Genomic DNA, 19,852 nt, shown 5'->3' on the forward strand with positions numbered 1-19,852 from the left:
CAAAAGCATGCAGCACAGGAGGAAGGAGGCCCACATCAGCCCCCCTTGTCCAAAGTGTCCCTAATGCCAAAGAGGGAGACAGCAACGACCCCTACGAGCAGTAAGCCCTGTGCAGGAGAGAAACCAAATAAGGGACTCCCGCAGCACAGAGAATGGGGGAGAACCCCTACAACAAGGTTCACCCCAGACCAGCGCCCGCTCCCCACCAACGCACGGCTCCACGTCACTGCTCAGCTCCCCACCTCCGCACAGTTTCTCAGAATTGTACTCCGGGCAGAGAGGCCCTACCATGGGCTCCACAAACAGCCCTTACCCTTACCCCAACAAGCCAGCTACAGTAACGTCTCAGCCGCAGCAAAGTGACCCACTGCCGCTAAAAAAGCACTATTCAGAAGAGGCCCAGACAGACCGACTCCCAGGCCGCAACAAAACCCAAATCGACCCAGGGGTCAAACGACCAGGGGGAACCCAGTAACCGAGAGAGTCAAATATCAACACTTAGACAATCCACCCAGATCCCAACCCCCCCCCCCCCCCCCCACGCCTGTGAAAGATGGAAAGATGAAGACTGGGTTTGGAAAAAACGCCTCAAGGCTCTCCCGACCCAGGACCACATTGATGCTCTATTCCAGCAACTGGAAGACGCCCGTAAGGAAGATATGGCTTTCCTGCAACACTAGATCCGACAAATAGGCCAGAGAGTAGAGGCAGTAGAAGAGGCGCAGGAGAAGAACACTGATACCCTAGAAACCCATAATCAGGAACTACACTTACACTCTCAACAGATAATGGAGCTCCAAACCCACCTCTCCTTATCCCCCGCTCTCCCACTTAGGGCTAGCAGCTAGTTGAAGCTGTTATTTTCTGCCAAGCTTAGGCAGACCTTTAGTTCTAGGGGATCTACAGTGGCCCCTTTTCGTTTCCGTTTACATTTATGTTGTATGTTTCGCCCTTCTGTTTTCCCCCCACTTCCTCTTTCCTCATGTGCCCTTCCACAGCAGGTCCCCCCCCCTCCAACCCATTCAAGAGAGAAAGAAAGCACACCCCCACCCCCATACTGAATTCTGAATGGCGAATTTAACCTTTTGCTCATTCAATACTAAAGGGCTGAACAGCCCACAGAAAAGAAGACAGCTCCTCTACCATCTCCACAGAAAAAAGGTGATGGTGGCTCTGTTGCAAGAGACCCATTTCAAAATGGGGTGTGTGCCAATCTGTTCCTCCTCGTACTACCCAACTTGGCTACATAGCCCCGACCCCCTCAGAAAGGCGGGAGGAGTCTGCATCGCCCTTCATAGAACCCTCCAGAATCAACAAATCGATTCAGTGATCCACCTGGGAGGAAGGTATATTTTCCTCAAGCTGGAAATACTAGGCTTTGTAATCACCTTTGCCAATATTTATCTCCCAAACCAGAACCAAGTACCTTTTGCAACAAAAGTGCTGAAGGCCCTGACCAACTTCGCAGATGGATCAAGACTAATTCTGGGTGGAGACCTCGACATGGTAATGGACCCTGCCGTGGACTCCTCTTCGTATAAGTCCTTCGTCTCCCAATCAGCAACCAGGACTCTTAAGAAAAAATTAGACACACTACAGCTAGTTGACTTATGGAGAATCCTACATCCAGAGTCTCGGGACTATACTTTTTATTCAGCAGCTCACAACTCCTACAGCAGGATTGATTATCTCCTGATCTCACATAGTCTTCTCGATAGTGCCCCGTCCTGCTCACACGGAGACCTATCATGGTCGGACCATTCCCCAGTCTTTGGAGGTCTTGCGGGCTGGGGATCTACCCCAAGATACCAGTCCTGGAGACTAAATGATAATCTCCTAAGAGGCCCCATCTGTGTCGCCGCAATTAGAAAAGAGATTGAAATCTTCAAAGAGTCACATCTAGCAGATCAAACACTCGTGCCAATAAAGTGGGAGACACTTAAATGTATCCCAAGAGGTGTGTTAATCTCCCAAGGTTCCAGTATCAAAAAAGAAAGATCCGCTACCCTGTCGGGCCTACTAGCCTCTCTGAGAGTCAAGGAAACTGCTAACAAATGCAAACAAAGCGAAGTCCTGAGATCAGAAATCTCATCAATCCGACAACAGATCCTTGAGATTTTAGACCAGCGCTCGTTGGCCCTCAGAGACAAGCTTAAAAAAGGGTCATTTGAGTATGGAGACAAATGTGGGAACCGACTTGCCAGAACCCTCCACCCCAGGGCCCACTTACGTATATACCCAAAATACAATCTACCAGCGGCCATCTGATCCACAACACCAAAGACATCCTAGAGGAATTTAAATCTTACTGTGATAATCTCTATAATATCACCACAGACACCCAATCCACAACACCACTGCTTAAAAGCGAGATAGACACTTATCTATCCAATCATGCACCCAAGAGCCTGGAAAACATTATCATAAAAATAAACAACAGTGGTTGATAAATACCTGAAATATCAAAGAATAGATCGATATGTTTGTAGCCTCAATGTAATAATCAGATTAAATATAAAATGATAATATATATGCTATAAAATTAATTAAGGGAAAGCTAGATCTTTTCAAGTACCTCATTGAGACCATGAGGATGTAAAGTATTAAAACGAAAAATGTAAAACATCTCCTTAGTTCTGAGTTTAGTGAATTCGCCTTTAGGAATTTTTTTTAATCGGGGTGATTTTCATTAAAGAGGGATCCAAGTTGTGATACATGGAAAAGTGCTTAGACAGTGTGTTTTAGGTAATTTCTTTTAGTATTGTATCTATGTTGGTTAATACGATTTCGTTGGGTGTTTATTGTACGGCCAACATATCGTTTTTGGCAAGGACATTCAATTAAGTAAATCAGATGTTCAGAACCGCAGTTCAAATATTGCTTGATCTGAAAAGGTATACTGTCAGTTCCCGATATCGACTGATTGCCTTCGGTGGCATATATTCTCGCAACATTCGCAGCCAGGGGTTCCACATCTATATGCTCCTGTATTTAGAGTAGAAGAAAAAATTGGAAGACCCTTTGCTTGAGTGTTTTCTGGAATTTGCGAGGGCATGATGGAGCTAGAATATTTCCCAACGTCTGGCTCCTCCTAAAGATCAGGTTAGGGTTGGTGGAAAGTATTTCTGAGATAAAAGGATCTCCTTTTAGAATATTCCATCGTTTATTTAGGATATTCCTCAGTTCCCTTTGTTTTGAGTTGTATCTCGTGATGGAGCAGAGATCATAGCGACCTTCATTCTTCTCAGATGTCATTTGTTTTGTTGTTATTATATTAGTACGTATTGGCCCGCCCTTTTGCCTAGCTCTAATATAAGATGTTTTTAATAGGGCTTCTGGATACTTTTTTTCTTTCAACCTATTATACAGAATTTTTGCTTGCTCGTCAAGTGTTTCAAGGGTAGAACAGTTTCTTCGGATCCGTTTGAATTGTCCAAAAGGAACGTTTAATTTCTATTTTTTCGCATGGCCACTTCTGAAGTCCAGGAAACTGTTGGGATCCACTTGTTTAACCCCTTCATGACATGGCCTATTTTGGCGTTGAGGACCAAGCGATTTTTTGGTATTTTTCCATCTCCATTTTTCAAAAGCCATAACTTTTTTATTTTTCCGTGGACGCGGCCGTATAAGGGCTTGTTTTTTGCGTGGCGAACTGTAGTTTTTATCGATGCCAATTTTGGGTACATAGACTATATTGTAAATTTTTTTTTTTTTTTTAATGATAGAGAGAGAAAACGCATCAATTCTGCCATAGATTTTTTAATTTTTTTTTACACCGTTAATCATGCAGCATAAATGAGACTTTCCATTTTTTCTGCAGACCGGTACGGTTACAACGATACCAAAATTCTAACATTTTTTTTAGGTTTTCCCACTTTTCTGCAATAAAAACCCTTTTTTTTGGAAATCTTTTTTCTATTCTAAATTGCTGCATTCAAAGTCACGTAACTTTTTTATTTTTTGATGTACAGAGCTCTATGAGGGCTTATTTTTTGCGAGACGAGCTGTAGATTTTATTGGTACCATTTTGGCGTACATACGACTTTTTTGATCACTTTTATTGCGTTTTTAGTGAGGCAAAATGCTAAAAATGAGCATTTTGCCTCAGTTTTTTAGCTTTTTTTTTAGCGTTTTTTTCGGTGCACAGTCAAAAGCATGTGCAACTTATTGTACGCATCGTTACGGACGCGACAATACCAAATATGTGGGGTTTTATTTTTTTTTACCTTTTTTTATGCTAATCTGAGAAAAAGCATAAAAAATGGTTTTTTTACTCTTTTTTTTTTACATTTTTTTAATTCATTTTTTAAATCTTTCTTTTTTTTATACTGTTTGTGTCCCTCTGAGGGACTTTAACCACTGCCCTGATGATCGCTGTCATAAGGCATGGCAGAGCTACTGCTCTCCCATGCCTTATCGCTCATACAGCGATCTCAGGCATAGGCAATACAGTACGCCAGTGTCTGGCGTCCTGTTGCCATGGTGACAGGCCGGGCTCTCGCGATGACATCGCGAGAGCCGGCCGGAGACACAGAGGGAGCCGCGCTCCCGCTGTGAACTCTTCCCCTGCCGCGATCTACTTAGATCGCGGCAGGGAAGGGGTTAAAAGTGGCGGGCGCATCTCCGATGTCCCCCCGCTGCTGCAGCGAGACGCCGGCTGTGACTGACAGCCGGCTCCCGCTGCGGGATAGCGCTGGATCACATATGATCCAGCGCTATCTCCAGGACGTAAGTTTACGCCCTGTTGCGGGAAGTACCCCGCTCCCAGGACGTAAACTTACGCCCTGCAGCGGGAATGGGTTAAAAAGTGTTTTTGTACAAATGTTATTTTCCTTAATATAGATGTCCAAATCCAAGAAAGTAACTTGTGAAGTGCTACAAGTGCCAGTGAATTCTAAACCCCATGTGTTTAGGTTCAGATTTTTGATAAATTGTTTTACTTCTCCCATGGTGTTGTCCCAAATAAAGATGATGTCATCATTGTATAGTCTATAGAAATAGATGTGGGGATCTTTGATGTTTTCTTCAAATGCGCCAATGTACATGTTCACATAGCAGGCCACGCATTTGGTCCCCATGGCGGTCCCCCTTGTTTGCAGGTAGAAGTGGTTGTTAAATTTAAAATAATTATTGTAAAGAATAAATTCCACACTGTCCAACAGAAATAGTTTTTGTTTTGGTGGAATTAAAGTATCCTTTTTAGAGATGAGCGAACGTGCTCGGCCATGCCCCTTTTTCGCCCGAATACCGCGATTTTCGAGTACTTCCGTACGCGGGCGAAAAAATTCGGGGGTCGCCGTGGCGGAGCGGGGGGTTTCAGCGGGGAGTGGGGGGGGGAGAGGGAGAAAGAGGGCTCCCCGTGTTCCCCGCTGCTACCCCCCACGCCGCCACGCCTCTCCCCGCCCCCCGGCGCACCCGAGTACTTTTCACCCGAGTAGTGAAGTACTCGAAAATCGCGGTGCTCGATTGCGAAATCGCCCTTACCGAGTACGTTCGCTCATCTCTAATCCTTTTCTAAAAAGTGGGCAATGGCCTCAATTTCTTGTAAATGGGGGATGTTAGAATATGGGGAGCAAACGTCAAGAGTTACCCATATGTATGTTTTTTCCCAAGGGATCTGTTGCAATAGGGATAATAATTGAGATGTGTCCTTCAAATATGCAGGGAGTTTTGTTACAAATCTATGTAGTTGTCTGTCGACATATTGTAGCTAGTAAGTGAAACAAATACCCTCTATGATGGGTCTTCCATCCAAAATCAAAAAATTACAGAGGGATCTAAACCAAAAATATTGAAAAAAGATATTTCCCTTGGGAATATAAAGCTACCCCACAGGTCAAATTTGCAGATAATAGAAAAACACACAACATCCAACCAATATCCAGACCCCTATGAGTACCAATACAATGATCATCTAGTTACCTCTTTTGGGATCTATGAACGGGGTCTTACACCTCAGCCCCCCCCCCCCAGATGGCCAAACAGACTTGATGGATATCAATACAACACTTTTCATTCTGAACCATTATACAGACACATCCCAAGAGAATCTACTTGGAAGCACAGATACCCTAGAAACCCTACCCAAGAAAGGGCACTGATAGCCAATAGAAGAAGACATAATTACCCTAAAAAAAAACCACTTATGATTCTAATCCATTAAATAATAATTTACCTTCAAATCCCACATTCCCTTCCATTATTTCTAATAATCCGAACTCCTCTGGAGAAAACATAACACAAGTTCCATTGGATAAACCGTCCCCAACTAACTCTTCAACCAACCCACCCAATTTCCAATATATTCAGATATGCATTTAGAACCACCAGCTATGGAGAATATCGCAGGAAGTCCGTCAGATTTGATCAATTTCCTACAAAGTAAGGAAAATACCCCCCTTAGAACCAATATTAATATTGATCCTATCCTTCCAACTAGCTAATCATTTGAGATTACCAACAATACAAATCATGTTACTACCCCGATAACATCTTTTTTAGGGGAGACAACCCCTCGACTTTCAGAAACAGAGGGTCTAATAAGCAACACCTGGGTCACACAGAGTTCTGTGCTGTCCCTGAACCCTAAAGGAAAAACAATACTCAAAACCATTTGGAACAACTCGATGGGATGTTCAAAAATTACTCACTTTTATCAGTCACACAACAGATCAGAAAAAGGAGGAGAAGAAGTGGCGAACGGACAGGGAGAAAAACACGCCAGAAATCAAAAATATCTAAAAACAATTCGGAAGATACAAACTCCAACGACGAACCGATAAAATTGGGTATATTCAATATCTCTGGATGCACGTTGAAAAAAAGAAGTGGAATTACTATCCAGGGGCTTGTCCTTTAGTCCATCAAGCGAGCCTGATCTTTTCGAACTCTTTATAGACCTTAATTACTTTGTAAGAAAATTGACACTAAAGAGATTCTACTCACTAAATGAGATCAAACTCCCATCTGAAAGATCATACTGTAGAGTTATAAAACTGAGAGAGCCCTTACAGGACTCCATACTTGAAGACACCACTCCCACTAAAAAACCATTAACCACCAACCTTAAATTACCCAGTAAATTCTATCCGACGGAGACCAAAGGTCCCTATATAACTACTTTTTAACAGCAAAGTTTTGGAAGACTTTAGAACACTAACCAACAATAAAAATAGAAACAAAAATAAATACCATAAAGCATGGCGTCGGAACTGGAAGTTCACATTGCATGTTTAGAGATGAAAAAGTCGCCCTCATCCAGTTCAATTGTATTCCATAAATGTGACCATTGCATTACGGTTAGTGAAACCTCATACAGTTCCAAAAGTTTTTCTTTGTCTTCTTCTGGATCAACGGGGGGGAAGGTGGTTTAATAGGCTGGAAATTTGTCTTTTTAAGCTTAGCATACTATATTAATATTTTGATCATTTTAGGTTTGTGAATTTCGACTGCATACATTCATTTGTAGAAGCTGTGAATGCTGTACACAGCGGACAAGCGACCATCACCTACGACCACAATGCTACAGCAATCTGCCTGGCCCTGCACTGCAAACCAATTTGTCCCACACTGGACAGGAGAAGAGAGTAGAAGGGACAATGCCAATTGATCCCGCCTCAGTCCTCAATCACCCTAGCAGTATTGCAAGCTTGAAGTCGTTAGAATACAGGCTGATATGTACCCAGCTTTACTGGGCTCCTGCACGCATGCCAAGTGAAGGCTCACATCATCCATCTGATCTGTTATAACGCACTCCAGAGCTCTACAATACGCATAGAAATAAAACACTGCCACTACTAGTTTGTCAACGGTAAACTGGAACTCGATTTATGAATAATTAATACAATCTTCAGAGAATATGGTTCGTTTTTAAAACTGACAGGGCTTGAACTGCTAAATTCTAGATTTATTCTAGAAAAGATCTAAAAGTGCCAAAATATATAGTATGTATAAAGATATACAAAAAGGTTGTTACATGGGGAGAATAAGGACACACAGGCAATAAACACTCAGCAGTATTTTAGAAATAAATAGGAATAAAATAAAAGAAAGTTACCAGATTTTGGGATACACGGCCCAAAGGGATCCAGAACAGAGGGACGCCCATATACCGAAGTATAGCTCCATGGATTGACCGGTTAGAACTGTGGGGTCCCCCAATACACACTTTCTCCCCCACCCCTCTGAGGTCATACAGAGAAGGGAGGGTCGGGTTTGTAGGAACTCAAAAATCGTAATTCCCTAGTTTCAGTCATATCTCGGTGGGAGGGTCTCTAATCATGAAGATAGGCTGCCATATTTCTTGTCATGATTTTATCTATGCAGGAATATCAAGCATGAGGCAGAAATCATAACCAGGTATGGGTTTACATAGTTTGAGGGGAATTCCTGAGCTTGGGGTGAGGTATGGGGAGGTAATACAATTATCTCTCTAAAGGCAACAACCACCAGCCTGAGGAGAGCAATTAGCATCTACCTGTCAAAAGGCCACTTGTATTGACATTGGGACAAAGGATTTCCTGTCCTCTTGTATATCAAAGGCTTGCCAATTACACAAGAGGAAGGGGGGATTAGAACATTATAATTTACCCATCTCATATCTTTAGCCATCTATCTAGTATCTAACTACCTATCTATCATTTGAGTAGATTCAAGGGGCAAAGGTTGTCAGCTCAACTTTTCTATTGTCCTGAACGACAACTGATTGATACTGGACAGCTGGGGGGACACTTTCTCAATCTCTTTATATGACAGAGCGCTAGTGAAAATTGTGAAATATGAAAGGCATTTACCAAGTATGTGCATCGCAGAAATCTAAGCATTCTCTATTTGGTACAGAACATATTTAATCGGGGTAAAAAAAGTAGACCGATAAATTTAAAAACCTTTTTAATAATCCCGGCGATCAGCTGCAAATTGTCACACTAACAAGACAGACGTACCCAGGAAGACATGGTTCTTCTTAGACGCTTTTGAGTATGCCACATGAGAGCCTTACAGGAATTTGGTAGTAGATTTAAGAGAAGACACAACAGAAGAACTCCTCTTAAGCACGGGGTTGTTTCCACCAGCTTTAGCGGCGGTGTACATTCAAAAGAAAACTGTCTCTAAGAAGTGAGTTAATCATCCTACTAACTATTGTAAGCTCTGCTCATTGTGCTGACAAGATGTCTGAGGGATTACACTGCAATTGGGGCCTCTTAAAAAGCTGATAAAAGCAACACCTACAGTCAGAAAGTCTACTTTGTGCAATGCAAGCAGTGCTTTAATCATAACTATAGAGGAAATTGCTTTAAGTAAAAGGGCGAATACCTCTAAAACAGCCTAGGTGATAAAACCCAGGTTCTCCGCTGTGTAAGTTTTCCATAGTCAAAAATGGCTGCTGCCACGTGTGAATTCTCCAATGTCTAACAAGATGTATAGCTAAAATATTTCCAATAATCTGAACATAAATGCCGGTTTTCCCCTGTGTGAGTTCTCTTATAGTTAACAAGATCTGCTTTGTCATAAAAATATTGACAACAGTCAGAATATAGAAATGTTGTTTCCCTTGTGTGAATTCTCTGATGTTTAACAAGATCCCCTTTATGGGTATTTCTCACATTCAGAACTTGAGAATGGCTTGTCCCCCATGTGAATTCTCTGATGTGCAACACGAAGTATTTTCCACATTTAGAACATGAAAATGGCCACTCTCCTGTGTGAGTTTTCTGATGTGTAACAAGATGTGATTTGTTCAAAAAACATTTTCTACATTCTGAAATGACCTCTTCCTTGTGTGAGTTCTCTGATGATTAACAAGAACTGATTTCTGAGCAAAACATTTCCCACATTTAGAACATGAAAATGGCTTCTCTGCTGTGTGAATTCTCTGATGACTAACAAGAACTGATTTCTTAGCAAAACATTTTCCACATTCTGAACATGAAAATGGTTTCTCTCCTGTGTGAATTCTCTGATGATCAACAAGACGTGATTTTCTGGTAAAACATTTCCCACATTCTGAACATGAAAATGGCTTCTTTCCTGTGTGAATTCTCTGATGATCAACAAGAACTGATTTCGTGGTAAAACATTTCCCACATTTAGAACATGAAAATGGTTTCTCTCCTGTGTGAATTCTCTGATGTCTAACAAGACCTAATTTCTGGGTAAAACATTTCCCACAGACAGAACACGAAAATCGCCTCTCACCAGTGTGAATTTTCAGATGTTCAACAAGGGATGATTTCTGGGTAAAACATTTCCCACATTCTGAACATGAAAATGGTTTCTCTCCCCTGTGATTTCTCTGATGATCAACAAGATATGATTTTCTGGTAAAACATTTCCCACAGACAGAACATGAAAATGGCTTCTCTCCTGTGTGATTTCTCTGATGATCAACAAGACGTGATTTTCTGGTAAAACATTTCCCACAGACAGAACATGAAAATGGCTTCTCTCCTATGTGATTTCTCTGATGATCAACAAGATGTGATTTTATGGTAAAACATTTCCCACAGACAGAACATGAAAATGGCTTCTCTCCTGTGTGATTTCTCTGATGATCAACAAGACGTGATTTTCTGGTAAAACATTTCCCACAGACAGAACATGAAAATGGCTTCTTTCCTGTGTGAGTTCTCTGATGATCAACAAGACCTGATTTCTGCGTAAAACATTTCCCACAGACAGGACATGAAAATGGCTTCTCTCCTGTGTGAATTCTCTGATGATTAACAAAAACATGTTTCTGGGCAAAACATTTTCCACATTCTGAACATGAAAATGGTTTCTCTCCTATGTGATTTCTCTGATGATCAACAAGATATGATTTTATGGTAAAACATTTCCCACAGACAGAACATGAAAATGGCTTCTCTCCTGTGTGATTTCTCTGATGATCAACAAGACGTGATTTTCTGGTAAAACATTTCCCACAGACAGAACATGAAAATGACTTCTTCCCTGTGACAACTGTTTCTTCTTTTACATCTCTTCTGTAAATGTTATGTTGCCTACTAGTCTGTGATGAATTAGAAGATGGAACCTCTATAAAAGGATCAGATGACAGATGTTTGCTGGGAAGGGCTGAGGGTACATCTGGGATAATGGCAGGCTCTTCATGTCTATCTTGTATGTTACCATCATCTTCCACCGTAAAACCTGAAAATATCAGATGTCCCTCTAAGCTCCTGATGTCGTCATCTGCCAAGAATAAAACAGATTTTAACATTACAATTATATCAATATTTTATAAAAATGTCTATATAAAATATTCATACAAATTGTGAAAAAGACAAGTTACAAAAACCCTGTGCTCTTTTATGTATGAGGTTTTACTTACTTGAATAAGGGGTTTGCAGACATTAGCGAACCTCCTCAAGAATCCAGGTTAGCCTCTAAATTGTCACCCGTTCCTCCAGGTTTCTTTTGGAGAGTCGGTACCTTCTGGTGTTTATTCCATTAGCGTAGGACAATAGATACAATACAGGAGATGCAACTCGAGTCGGAGGGCTTACTGACTAATCTGCCACCTTTCATGAGCATATGACACAGAGACATGATAAAAGTATCAGGTACTTCTTAGAACTGGGGCGACCGGAGTCAGCGAGTGACATCCATGATGTGACAATAGCTAAGGCATCGTCAAAGTCCCAGGTACAAGAATGTAAAGAGTTTCTGCAGCGCAATAAGGACCTATTTACTGACCAGCCGAGTCGCACCAAGGTCATTGAACATGAGATTCTCACAGACCCCCAAGTAAAAGTTTGCCAAAAACCGTATTGAATTCCTGAGGCTAGTAGAGAGATAGTGTCTGCTGAAATAAAAAAAATGCTAGAACTGGGAGTAATCGAGGAGTCTAAGGGTGGATGGTCAAGCCCAATAGTGCTGGTGCCTAAACCCTCAGGGAATGGCGGTTCTGTAATGATTACCGGAAGCTCAATGAGATATCAAAGTCGGATGCCTACCCCATGCCCAGGGTGGATGAACTAATTGAGAGGTTAGGCCCAGCCAGGTACATTACCACCCTAGATTTAACAAAAGTGTATTGGCAAATTCCCCTCACAAAGGAAGCTAAAGAGAAGACAGCTTTTTCAACTCCAGATGGCTGTTTCCAATATAGGAGAATGCCTTTTGGGTTGAAAAATGCCCCTGCCACGTTTCAGAGGGCGATTGATAGATTGCTAGGTCCCCACAAACGATACGCAGCAGCTTACCTGGATGACATCGTAATATTTAGGCGGGATTAGGAGAGCCACCTCAGTAAAGTTCAGGCAGTACTGGACTCTCCCAGAAGAGCAGGTTTCTCGATAAACCAAAAAAAAAAAATGTGCCTTAGGCATGGAGGAAGTTAAATACCTCGGCTTCATAGTCGGAAGGGGTTTGGTAAAACCTCAATGAAATAAAGTAAAGGCCATACAGAATTGGCCCCAACCCCTGACAAAAAAACAAGCAAGAGCCTTCCTGGGGATAGTAGGCTATTACCGATGTTTCATCCCTGATTTTGCCTCTATGGCAGCCCCGTTAACAAAACTCACGAAAGGGAGAAAGTCGGTAATGGCACAATGGTCACCAGAAGCAGAAAAGGCATTTGTAGAATTGAAACGTGCATTGTGTCAGGAGCCTGTGTTGGTGGCGCCTGACTTCAAGAAAGCATTTATAGTCCATACAGATGCGTCTGATGTGGGTCTGGGAGCCGTTATGTCACAGGAGGTTAATGGGGAATAACATCCTGTCATGTTTTTAAGGCGGAAGCTTACCCCCTGCGAGAAAAATTATGCAATAGTGGAGAAAGAGGCCTTGGCAATAAAATAGGCACTAGACGCGCTAAGATATTACCTACTGGGTAGGAAATTTAAGTTGGTCTCAGATCATGCCCCCCTAAAGTGGATGAGCAAGAGGAAAAGGAACAACGCCAGAGTAACAAGGTGGTTCCTGGCATTACAGGAGTTTGACTTTGAAGTTGAACACAGGCCAGGAAAAACCAATGGTAATACAGATGCAGATGCCCTCCCAAGGGCTTATTGTTTGATGGTTTGGGGCAGAGGGGGGGGGGTATGTAGTAGAGTGAGAGGTAAAGTGTGGGACGGACGGTATATATCGCAGAGACTACTAGCATCTGTGAGGTAAACCTGGTCCGTCTCTCACTCCAGTACTCAGTTCCACCTGGCCCAAGTAGGTGAGGTGCATAAATGGGCGCAGGTTGCAGTCTGAAGAGGGAGGTGTGCCCTGTGTGAGCAGCAGAGGCTTACAGAGAGTGCTGAGCTGGAGACACTGCACCACGCTGCTGGGAAGGTTTGCTTTACTTTGCCCTATTGGCATTTACAAAGACTTTTAGTGTTACTATTGCTGGACTGCTTATTTAAAAGGACTTTCCATGAACTTTCTGTTATCTGGAGAATGCCAGTAATTTTGTTTTGTTCATCAAGTCTGAATAAAGAAAAGACGCTCAGCATTTACTCGTGGCCAGGTGTGTTTCCCCCTGCATTGCTACAACACTCAGAGGTGAGGTAGATTCTCCTCAGTATATACACCCAGAGGTGAGATAGATTCTCCTCAGTTTATACACATAGAGGTTAGCTAGATTCTCCTCAGTATATACACCCAGAGGTGAGGTAGATTCTCCTCAGTATATACACATAGAGGTTAGCTAGATTCTCCTCAGTATATACACCCAGAGGTGAGCTAGAATCTCCTCAGTATATACACCCAGAGGTGAGGTAGATTCTCCTCAGTAAATACACACAGAGGTGTGGTAGCATCTCCTTAGTATATACACAGAGAAGCATTAGATTCTCCTCAGTGTATACACATAGAGATGAGCTAGATTCTCCTCAGTATATACACATAGAGGTTAGCTAGATTCTCCTCAGTATATACACATAGAGGTTAGCTAGATTCTCCTCATTATATACACCCAGAGGTGAGGTAGATTCTCCTCAGTATATACACCCAGAGGTAAGGTAGATTCTCCTCAGTAAATACACATAGGGGTTAGCTAGATTCTCCTCAGTATATACACCCAGAGGTGAGGTAGATTCTCCTCAGTATATACACCCAGAGGTGAGGTAGATTCTCCTCAGTATATACACCCAGAGGTGAGGTAGATTCTCCTCAGTATATACACCCAGAGGTGAGGTAGATTCTCCTCAGTATATACACCCAGAGGTGAGGTAGATTCTCCTCAGTATATACACCCAGAGGTGAGGTAGATTCTCCTCAGTATATACACCCAGAGGTGAGGTAGATTCTCCTCAGTATATACACCCAGAGGTGAGGTAGATTCTCCTCAGTATATACACCCAGAGGTGAGGTAGATTCTCCTCAGTATATACACCCAGAGGTGAGGTAGATTCTCCTCAGTATATACACCCAGAGGTGAGGTAGATTCTCCTCAGTATATACACCCAGAGGTGAGGTAGATTCTCCTCAGTATATACACCCAGAGGTGAGGTAGATTCTCCTCAGTATATACACCCAGAGGTGAGGTAGATTCTCCTCAGTATATACACCCAGAGGTGAGGTAGATTCTCCTCAGTATATACACTCAGAGGTGAGGTAGATTCTCCTCAGTATATACACTCAGAGGTGAGGTAGATTCTTCTCAGTATATACACTCAGAGGTGAGGTAGATTCTCCTCAGTATATACACTCAGAGGTGAGGTAGATTCTTCTCAGTATATACACTCAGAGGTGAGGTAGATTCTCCTCAGTATATACACAGATGTTAGCTAGATTCCCCTCAGTGTATACACACAGAGGTGAGGTAGATTCTCCTCAGTATATACACATAGAGGTTAGCTAGATTCTCCTCAGTATATACACCCAGAGGTGAGCTAGATTCTCGCAAGTATATACACCCAGAGGTGAGGTAGATTCTCCTCAGTATATACACATAAAGGTTAGCTAGATTCTCGAAAGTATATACACACAGAGGTGAGGTAGATTCTTGACAGTATATACACAGAGAGGTGTGATAGGATCTCCTTAGTATTTACACAGAGAAGCATTAGATTCTCCTCCGTATATGCACAGAGAAGCGTTAGATTTTCCTCAGTATATACACATAGAGGTGAGGTAGATTCTCCTCAGTATATACACATAGGATGAGGTAGATTATACAAATCATTTCCTTAAGCTTTATGTATCACAGATTTTTTCAAGCTTAGAATTGAATACTTAAGTTGTGACCCCTTTACTTTTCCTATGTAGGACCTAAAGAATGGTCGTTGCAAATTTAACACTTGTACGACACTGGGAAGTTACATAACAAAGGGGGTCACTTACTTTTGCACTTAGCATTGTATAATCAAATTGTGAATGTTTTAGTTTTCCTATTTAGGACCAAAATAATGGTCATGCCAAATTTTATGTTTGTACGACACCAGGAAGTAGGGGGTTAGTGGCCAGTCAGTGAGTGTTTTCATTTATTTATATTATATACATATATATACACACACACTAGCTGATAAACCCAGCTTCGCCCGAGTTAATTTAGTACAGGTGTTTACATGTTTTTTGTAGGGAAAATGAAGTCATAGTTACTTGCAAACCAAGGAATAAAATATGTATACATATATAGGAGTGTTACATTCTCCTCAGACTGTATGTAGCAATGTCCCTTTGCAGAATGTGCAACCTCTACCACTCTCCTCACATTTTACTTTTAAAGGTAACAGCCCTTTTTATTCAAATTTACCCCCAGACTGGAGGTTGCAGCCCCTTCTTGGCCTTAGAGGCTCCATCCCTGCAGTGCATGGCCGCTTCCTTATGTACTTTATAGCCTTTCAGTATATACTCATAGAGGTGAGGTAGATTCTCCTGAGTATATACACACACAGATCAGTTATATTCTCTCAGTATACAAATCATTTCCCTAGGCTTTATGGTTTCTGAGAAAAGAACTATGTAATGTATGGTGGCTTTTCAGTTTTTCATGCTTAGAATTAAATATTGAAGTTGCAACCCCTTTACTTTCCCCATTGGGACATAAAGAATCATTGTGGCAAATTTCATGTTTGTGCAGTTCATACGTGTGTTATTAGTTACATTACATATGAGGTCACTTACTTTTGCACTTAGAATTGAATAATCAAGTTGCCACCCCTTGACTTTTCCTACTTACAACCCAAAGAATGTTCATGCCAAATTTCACTCTTGTACAACTCCGGGAAGTAATATAACATAGGGGGTAACTTATTTTTTGCACTTAACATTGAATAATCGAGTAATGACTCTTTTTCCTATTTTCGACCGAAAAAATCGTTGTGCCAAATTTCATGTTTGTCCGACATCGGGAAGTTAGAGAACTAGTGGCAAATCAGTCAGTCAGTGAGGGCTTTTGCCTTTATATATATATAGATTTTGGCTGAATAAGGGAATATACAGCTGAAAACCCCGACAACACAGACTCTTCTCTACATGCAGTCTCACCTGGGGGGTCATCTGTATGAATCCCCTCCTTACATGGCTGATACCCCCTCACATGTGTCTCTGTAGCATCAATAGGGATCAGAACTTCCTCCAGTTTCACCAGCTGTGAAATAAATATTGTAAAAGTCATCACACAGTTGGAGAAGTCGAGTGGAAGGTTTTATATGGCCAGAAAAGGTCATTAATAGAGATGAGCGAGCATACTCGCTAAGAGCAATAACTCGATCGAGCATTGCCCTTAGCGAGTACCTGCCCGCTCGGAAAAAAAGATTCGGCTGCCGGAAGCGGGCAGGGAGCTGCAGGGGAGAGCGGGGAGGAACAGAGGGGAGATCTCTCTCTCCCTCTCTCTCCCCCGCTCCCCCCTGCTCACTGCCGCAACTCACCGCTCACCAGCTCCAGTAGCCGAACCTTTTCTTCCGAGCGGCGAGATACTCGCTAAGGACAATGCTCGATCGAGTAATTGTCCTTAGCGAGTATGCTCGCTCATCTCTAGTCATTAATTAGTATGAGGAGCCGGATTGACATGACAGCAGTAGTGATCTGGGCCAAATAGCTGCAGGTCTCCTGTATAACTCCAACCTGTTGCTTCTTTGTTCCAATCAGAAGTCTCCAGAACCAGAAAATAGTGATAAGATGCGGAGATCTAATGTCTGCGGTCGGCTGTAATCCTGCCATCTCCAGCTTTCTCATTACACAAGTATCAATCATATAATAAGACTAAACACAAGACCTTCCCAGCCGTCCTACAGACCAGAGGGGAGATTTCATGAGACCTTCTCTCCATCTACCTGATCGTCCTGTGGAAGAAGAGGCCGGGGACAACTCTCCGCTGCTGTTCTCTTACTGGATCTACCTGCAGAAAACACAGACAGCCACTGAATTCATTCTCTACATACAAATAATAAAGGCCGTGTGGATTTAGTCCTGTCTATTACCTGGTGATAGGGGAGGCTGGTGGTCCTCCATCATGACGTCCTTGTACAGATCCTTGTGTCCTTCTAAATACTCCCACTCCTCCATGGAGAAATAGACAGTGAAGTCCTGACACCTAATAGGAACCTGACAACACAATGATACCGTCATCACCCAGACACGTTATACCGCCATAGCGTTACTGTATAATGTCCCAGCATTCCCAGCAGCATCACCTTTCCAGTCAGCAGCTCAATCATCTTGTTGGTGAGTTCTAGGATCTTCTGCTCATTGATCTCCTCAAGTATCAGGGGGTGAGGTGGAGGCCCTGTGATTGGGCTCAGGGGTCTTCCCCATCCATCAGACACCGGGGCCTGACAGCCATCACTAGAGGTCTTCTTCACTACCGTGTAATCCTGTTTATGGGGAGATACATCCATAAATATCCCTGCAGACATTTCTAGAGTCCTCCCAGTCTGGTCCGGCAGTTATGTCGGCTCTTCACATCTGTGTTCCTCAGTTCTGTTGTTCTGTGAGGGCATGTGTATATATTGCTATATGTTTTTATATCTTTAGACCTGCGTGCAAATTCTATGCAATGCTTTGTGACAAAAAACGTAATATTCAAAATATGTAATATGCATTCTTAAAAAATCATATCAGATAAGACAAAGGCTTCTGCAAGGCGGAGAAGACTGTTTCTTGGAAAATTACAAAGAGGAACAAGATACAACGGCGATTAGCTTGGCAGTTTAAGGAACTTGCAACATCTTGCTCGAAGGACTGAGAGAAAAAGAGAAGTGTCTGCTATGAATAAGGAACATGTGATTGATACAGCCGCCTGTCTGATTAACTTTTGCTATGGACAGTATTATGGACATATATGGTGATGCTATATATCTGGACCAATGAGATGCTATATGCTTTGTGTAGCAACAGGAGGGTATAAAGCCCTGTGTAAGCCAGTAAAGTGTCCGCCATTACTCCCGTACAGGGAAGCATACCAGACCTGTGTGCGGTGTTTTTCCTTTACCGTCGACAACGGGACATTAGGGTGGGGTTTGACTGATGCTGTACTGATTGATTACCCTGACAGTTCTATTCTGTTGGCTGTTCGACATTTTACCAGCTGCAATAGTTTCCAGCATTCCGGCCGTCTTCACACTTGGCTGCAGCATTTACAGTACAAGCCATGCGGGGGAGATTTATAAAATGTCTTTCACGCGGTGCCGGTATTTTCTATAACAAATCTACTTAGTCTTTGAGAACTGCGGCAGATTCTAAATCCGCAGCGAGACTATTTATACTACGGATTTATGCTGCGGATTTTGAACCCCTGAAGAACAAAGGATAAAATCCACAGAAGTTTGGCAAGTAAGTCCGCAGCATAATACGAGCCATTTAGGCCACCTGCACACGAACGGATTTGCATTAAGGACTCCATGGCCGATGTCTGCACCAAATACCATCCATAGCATGCTACGGAAAAACGCTTTTTCATACACCCTTACGGAAACAAATTGCGGTTTTCACGAGCGGAGGAAATATCGCAGCGCAATTTATTTTCCTGTGATGTCTGCATGGATGGCTTCCATTAAAGTCAATGGAAGCTACTCGACCCGCGGTCCATCCGCAACTGACATTGCAGGCATGTCACAGATTCGAATTCATCACCTAGCGACGGTGTGGGGAAAAAATTGAGAAAAAAAAGCTGTACAGTGCAAGTCCGACAGCGAGTCGTGTGGACCATCCGCAGTACAGATGAAGAACAGAATAGACAGGTACGAGCAGATGCCGGCCGGGCACAGGGTCACACTCCACTGTGGGCTACCGCATACAGAAATCAACCTCTTTGTGTGCAGGCGGGCTTAGATGTGGATTTGGCCCCTGCGTATTTACTGTGTAATAGCTGCAAGCTACCACTGTGGAACGCCCGTAGTAATCATGCTTCATGTGAAGGTGGCAGAAAGACTGAATCGGCAGTAAGTCTTCTGACGTAGATGTGACCAGAGACTGACATAGATGAGAATGATGGAATGTGACGTCATACTCAGAATCTCTCACCCACTGACATACTCTTCATGGTCGCAGGGGTCGCAATAGCGATGCGGTGCCTGCACAGAGGGGGCCCAGAGGCCACCCTCCGCCATATACAAATGCACATACAGTGCATTACCGGCTTGTCGTACTGCCAGCCGCGTGATTGTTACGCTGCGGCAGACAGTGCGAGACAGAAAACAGCAGAGCAGAAGAGGAGGAGGGAGGAGGAGAGAGGCAGGTAGGCACACACATAACATGGCTCCGAACAGAGAAAGCTGATGATGATGTCATACCCCTGCACTCCTACACAGTGTACAGCATCTCTGTGCCTGCTGGTCTCCTCACACAGAGAACTGGTCCGGGGTATGTACCTATCTGTCTCTCTCATCTAGTTATCTGTCTCTCTCATCTATCTATCTAATGACCTATCACTCTCATCTATCTATCTCTCTCATATATCTATCTACCAAGCTCGCTCGTC

General features: G+C 42.8%; 3 protein-coding genes across 3 annotated transcripts in view; all 3 read right to left on the minus strand.

Annotated features, from left to right (window-relative positions):
* Positions 1 to 19,852, minus strand: part of LOC136624385 (oocyte zinc finger protein XlCOF22-like) — a 177,948-nt gene that overhangs the window by 19,568 nt on the left and 138,528 nt on the right. The window contains exons 2-3 of the mRNA XM_066598353.1: positions 17,568 to 17,747; positions 17,355 to 17,478 (exon numbers count right to left, since the gene is read on the minus strand). Coding sequence (XP_066454450.1) covers positions 17,355 to 17,478; positions 17,568 to 17,747 — 304 coding nt within the window. The remainder of the gene's footprint in view (positions 1 to 17,354; positions 17,479 to 17,567; positions 17,748 to 19,852) is intronic.
* LOC136624495 (oocyte zinc finger protein XlCOF29-like) overlaps positions 1 to 19,852 on the minus strand; it is a 51,600-nt gene that overhangs the window by 7,065 nt on the left and 24,683 nt on the right. The window lies entirely within an intron of this gene.
* On the minus strand, positions 9,408 to 17,304 carry LOC136625003 (oocyte zinc finger protein XlCOF7.1-like). Its single transcript, XM_066598922.1, has 4 exons — positions 17,290 to 17,304; positions 16,420 to 16,522; positions 9,755 to 11,190; positions 9,408 to 9,710 (listed from the first exon to the last, which is right to left on the minus strand). Exons 1-4 carry the CDS (start codon positions 17,302 to 17,304, stop codon positions 9,408 to 9,410), a joined length of 1,857 nt encoding a protein of 618 aa, XP_066455019.1.

This window comes from Eleutherodactylus coqui, chromosome 4 (assembly GCF_035609145.1).
Source record: "Eleutherodactylus coqui strain aEleCoq1 chromosome 4, aEleCoq1.hap1, whole genome shotgun sequence".
Lineage (NCBI taxonomy): Eukaryota > Metazoa > Chordata > Amphibia > Anura > Eleutherodactylidae > Eleutherodactylus > Eleutherodactylus coqui.